The 5,919-nt window shown below is 34.6% G+C and overlaps 1 protein-coding gene across 1 annotated transcript; it reads right to left on the bottom strand.

The window, feature by feature from the left end:
- On the bottom strand, positions 531 to 5,150 carry LOC109245069 (lysM domain receptor-like kinase 3). Its single transcript, XM_019412257.1, has 12 exons — positions 4,318 to 5,150; positions 3,860 to 3,899; positions 3,768 to 3,775; positions 3,493 to 3,657; positions 2,980 to 3,179; positions 2,507 to 2,596; positions 2,143 to 2,236; positions 1,893 to 2,044; positions 1,723 to 1,811; positions 1,432 to 1,570; positions 1,237 to 1,335; positions 531 to 1,053 (listed from the first exon to the last, which is right to left on the bottom strand). The coding sequence occupies exons 1-12, from the start codon at positions 4,940 to 4,942 to the stop codon at positions 889 to 891; spliced, it is 1,866 nt and encodes a 621-aa protein (XP_019267802.1). The 5' UTR covers positions 4,943 to 5,150; the 3' UTR covers positions 531 to 888.

Raw genomic sequence — 5,919 nt, 5'->3', positions numbered from 1 at the left:
ACTAATTAACATAACAGGAAGAATATTTTTAGTTCAACTACTTCGTTAGACTTCTTCAATTATCTTTTCTTACCTCTTTTTTTTTCCTTTATCTTTTTACTGTTGAAGAGGTCCAGATAAGGGATAAGAAAAATAGAAGAATTCAGTGAGAATCCCTTTTTTTTTTTTGCTGGTGAAAATTTAGCGAGAAGCAAACATATTAGTGTTTACCTCTAAAAACAGTGTAATTTATTTGTTTGGAAGTAATTTATGTTCGAAATGTTCATTTAACGATGATTATATTTTGTTAATTATTGGATAGATAAAACATATCAGTAAATCTTTTCACTGATTTGCATGAAAACTATAAATATCACCTTACTTTTAAAATTACAACGTGCTACATACTCCATGGTTTGCAATTTTATTACGCAAATAAACTTCCATAATCGAGTAAATGTTTTTCTCGTTTCCTTTTTTTCATAATTAAATTCAGTTTACTTTCCAATTACTAGTAAAGATGGTAATACAATAGTAATGACAAAATGAAATCTGAAAATATCCTGCTTTACGCTGTTTATTTGTCATCTTTCCTTTATAAAGACATGGAGAGTTGGAGACTTTGACAGCTAGTACTAAAAAACACTTATGCCCTTGTCTTTGTTCATAAAATGACATAATAGAGGAGCAAAATATCCAACCCCCCTCCAAAATTCCCAAACAAAAACCAAAAAGGAAAACATTAAAAGAGGAGACAGAGAAAGAGAGATGTATATGGTTTCCCTCTTTTACAATATAGCAAAAGTACCTAAAGTGTGTTTATATGGTTGATGTAAACAAATGGACAAGTGTTACTTATGGTTCTAATTTCCTTATAAAGAGTAACACAAGAACTCCAATTGGAATTTGTTACCTTCCTGACATGAGATGGGCAAGGCCCTGGTTTTCATAAAATGCAGCAATATTCCAATCTGCAGTTGAGGATGATATTGTCATTAAAGCTACTACTATTGACCTCATACTTGGCCTCAATTGTGGATTTTCATGTGTGCAAGACTTGGCTAGAAGAGCCACCTGCAAGTGAAAGAAAGCTAATTACTTTCGTTATCGCAATCAATCAATTCACTAAGTACGTATCATTCTCAAATTAGTTGGGGTCGGCTATATGAATCTTGCATCTTCATTCTGCTATATTTGGACGAATAATATGACGAATCCCTTAATAAAATACACTTGGTAAGTATAATTCTCTTTTACCTTCCAGACTGAATCCAGGGGATAATCATCACCAAGTTTTGGATCTACCAATTTGCATATTCCTTCTCTAGGATCAACCTCATTAAGCACATCCTCAAACTGCAAGATGTTGCCAATTAACAGTTAAATTTTAGACTCTTTAAGTGGTTTAGAGTTGATAATTACTTGGTGAATTAAGAAAATGATTTAAGGTACCATTGTAACGAGCCCCTTCGATTCAGTAGCAATTTCACTAGCCTTGATAATAGCTTGTTTAGCTGATATTAATTCATAAAGCACAACTCCAAAAGCATATACATCAGTTTTGATAGAAACATCACCAAACTGACCATACCTGCACAGAAAGGCAATAAGGAAATCTGAAACCATTTTCTACAGGATTGAAATGGTGCATAAAACTGCAGTTTTTACTATTAATTCCTTAAATTGAGAGTTATTAGTATAAGATGGGAAAGCCTCTAATGAACTTTCATTCAAAATTCTTACTCAGGGGCCATGTAACCAAAAGTACCAACAAGACGAGTGTGCATAGAACCTTCAGTTTCTATCAGCTTGGTAAGTCCAAAGTCAGCAACCTGCATGGCAAAAGATTATTTTCAAATGAGTTAGTACACAAGGTTTTTTATTTCATAGATCTAGTATTGGAACTTTCATACCTTTGCACGGAAGTTTTTATCGATCAGAATGTTGGCTGATTTAATATCGCGATGGATATATACAGGAACAGTGTGTTCATGGATATACTCGAGGCCTCTAGCTGAATCCAGAGCAATTTGCACCCTGGTAGACCATGGCAATGGTGTCTTACCTGGAAATGGAAAGAACATGATTGGATATGGAACTGTGAGAGATTCGAAAATTTGATTAGACATGATTTTTCTTTGGAATGAGAAGAACCGAACTTACCTAAACCACGCAAGTGTTGGCTTAGGTTTCCATTGTCAACGTATTCGTAGACTAAGCACAAAGATCCTTCAATGCAATATCCTATCAAACGTACCTGCAACGGTTTCAACATGTGAAATATTACCTCATGTTCTCTATGATGTATTAGGTTAAAGAGCAGAACTAAATCACCAATCATGACATTCTCATAATAAAACAAATCCTGATTTTCACAAGGATCATTGGCAAGCTAAATGGCTCAGACCACTAAATGGATTGGAAATATTGAGCAATGCAAAATCCTGGAAAGGAAGTTTATCAGTCAAATTTTTGAAAATTGCATTAGTAGATTGACGAAGTTCATAGGTTAGAGGTACGTATTTACCAAGTTCAAGTGATGAACGTGGGTCAAAACCTTCAATTCAGCAAGGAACTCTTTTGTTGCTTGCATATCCATCTTCTTGATTGCAGCTTTCTGCATATTATTGAGATAAAGGACATTAGCAGGCTAGCAGCATGAAATACAAAACCGAACTATAATATTTTTTAAACTTCGAGTGGTTCTTTTCTAATGTAGACGACAGGATGCAAATATGACATGTATTTAGATTCCTTTACAATTGTCGAATTGTTTAGATTCCCTTACAATAATTGTGGAATTGTTTGTTCTGCATGCTCATCTTAAAAATTTAACCAGGAAAAAGAAGAAATGCCTGCTGACTAAGAAATAAGCATAACTTTTGCTTTTGAACCAAACAATTATTTGAAGGACGCGATAGTGACATAACAAAGCTGATGATCAATTTGAGTATCCAAATAACTGCTAAGCATCTCTATCTGACAAGAATAACAACATACCTCGCCTCTTAACTCTGCATAGTAAACAGATGCAAAACCACCTTGACCAATCTTGTAGGCTGTGCTGAAGTTGTCGCTGGCGTTAGCTAGTTCTTCATATGAAAATTCCACTGATTTATCCACAGTGATCCTTGGGGGCTCTGGAGAAGCACCCTTATTAAGAGAATTTTGTTCTGAAGAATTCTCTAAATTTGCATGACCTGAGTCATTTAAGGAAAACTTCAAGGTTTGTAGCTAGGTATAAATTTATTTTAAGGATAAATTACACACTGCTTCCACAGAACAGTTAGTTGACATACTTTCATCATTAATCAGGATCTATATATTGCAGGAAGCTTATGTTTTTTTAACAAATGGCAAATGGAGTAGTATCTTTAACAAATAAGTCATGCTGATGCTGATTCCTCATGCCAAAAGCAAGAGAAATGAGAAACAAGAAACAACAGAAACTCTCACCAACAGTTTGATGGGTAGGTAAGTATACATCAGGAGAGTCAAAACCATAAAAATTACCATGAACATGCTCATTACTACTATGTTTGTAAGGTGCCATGTGAAGAAATGATTCGTCCTCCGTTTTCCTTCCTCTAATAAAGAAAAGATACAAGCTAACCGCTAAAAGGGCTACAACAAAAACTGCTGCAACCAATATGCCAGCTATTGCTCCACCCGAAATTCCTGTCAATAACGCAGTTCTTAGTAGATTACAATCACGTTCACCACATTTCGGATACCTCAGACTTGATAAGCTGAAAAAGATGTCACTGGAGCACTAAATTAGGGCTAACCTGTTGAGCTGTGAAAAGCAAGAAACCATAATTAGCTACCAATATTATAGCATTGAAACAAAAATCAAAAGCTCATTGGGGTTGAAGTAAACCTTGTAGTAGTCCTTAATGGTGGATAAGTTCCATTTTGATCTGCAATACATTTCAGAAAAAGAGATTTAAGAGAAAAGAATTACAAGATCAGCAAACACTCAGCATGTAACAGATATTCAACTGAAATTCCCAAGTTTTATAGTACTAATTTGTCATACATGTCAAATCATCAGAAAACTCACTACAACTGTTTGTAAATACACTTTGCAAAAGTTGCTCTTCCCTTTATAGTATACAATGAGCATGTTTCCATTTAATGTTTCCGCTGAGATTTCTGTAGCAACTCATCCTAATTCGACTAGTCATTTTAAAACAACAACAACAAAACCAGTGTATTCCCATAAATGGGGTCTGGGGAGGGTAGGTGTACGCAACGTTACCCCTAGTGTGTACGCACTAGTCATTCTTATAAGATGCTAACAATATGAATATAGATACCTTAATAGAGATTAATTACCTTTTCCAGGAATGAAAACCAGACCAGTCTCTCTGCTGAAATTTGCTTCAGGATTGTAGTCCTCCAACAACTTCTGGGGTAGCTTAAAATCATTGGCTATTGTAGCCAAAGTCTCATTAGGACGAATGGGATAAGTTATGAATAGACCATAGTCTTTTGAAACCTGACTATTCCCACAAGAGCAGTTCACAATAACCTTTACTATAGAATTTACAGGAACATTGTTAGGATCATAACTGTTGGACTTCTGCAACTTTTCAACTGTTGTAAGGTTGGAAAAATAAAATCGGACAATTCTCGGATAAGTAGTATTAGTCTTGACCTGCAAATCAAACTGATGGCCCATGAATTCCCCATTTATACAGCCACATGAGAAGGGAACATTAACTCTGCTTTGGAATTGAATAGTATCTGGTTTGGTTATCTGAGGATTATAACTAAGAATATTTTTTATGGTGGTAGAAAAAGAATAAGATATGAAAGTAAGGTTTGCACCATTCCATAAATAAAATGAAGCTAATGCATCACAATCATCACTACACTGGGATTTAGCCCCCACCCACAAAATGTTTAACACTAATATGCCTAATACTAAAACAAAGCTTCTATTTTCTTGAAAAATCATCTGAGTTTCAACACTATAGTAGCTGAGAAATGGCTTGAGATTTTTGAACTCTTTTAGAATCTTGAAGAAAGTTAGTGGTGGGAAAATGCTGGTTAGGATGGTAAAGATGCCAATGGATGTATTATGGTAGTGTTAGTTGACACTTGACAGGTTCAGTTCTTTTGACTTTTTAACATTTTTCAACTTGGCTTAATCAGAAAAGAGAAAAGAGTTAGCTTTGAATTTTGCATTATTTTAAGTAGGAGACAAAGAGTTCTGGAGCAAAGGTGCCTAGATGGTATTTCCTGGAAAGTAGAAAGAAAATTAGGTACTCCCCGGGTCCGGATTTTTTGGTTTTTTTTCCACAATATTTGATTTTTTAGGATGTCAAAAAGAATTAACTTCTTATTTTCGAAGTTGTCCTTGGAGTAAAAAAGCCTAGGAATAGTTTGTTATATTTTCAATGAGCAAATAAGGTTAATATGATCTTAATTAATGTTAAAAGGTACTCCCTCCGGTCCAAAATAAGTGATTTTTTAGCTGTTTTCACACAGATTAAGAAATTCACCTTTTAGCATTAATTAGCAATGAAATTGACCATATTAACCTTTGCTATCTCTTCACATAAATACTCCTAACACATACTCCAACAATATTTACTCCAAGGGCAATGTAGGAAAAAAAATAATTAATTAATTCTTAAAATCTGAAAAAATCACTTATTTTGGGCCACAAAAAAAAGGTCAAAAAAACACTTATTTTGGATCGGAGGAAGTAAATTTATTAATATGTGTAAAAAGAACCAAAAAATCACTTAAAGTGGACGGAGAGAGTAGTATACTATATTTATGTTCCACTAGTTGACCCCTTCAGTCAACCCACCATCATTATTGCTTCTTCTATGCTCGGCTTTTAGCCATGGGCGTTGAATTTGGATTTGAAATATGTCTCAATAAGAAGGATGCTTGGGCTATACCAAATCTTTTCATCCCCCCCCC

The sequence above is a fragment of the Nicotiana attenuata genome, chromosome 2 (assembly GCF_001879085.1).
Source record: "Nicotiana attenuata strain UT chromosome 2, NIATTr2, whole genome shotgun sequence".
Classification (NCBI taxonomy): Eukaryota; Viridiplantae; Streptophyta; class Magnoliopsida; order Solanales; family Solanaceae; genus Nicotiana; species Nicotiana attenuata.
Note: the sequence above shows the minus strand (reverse complement) of the source record. Positions and strands in the feature narration are given on the sequence as shown.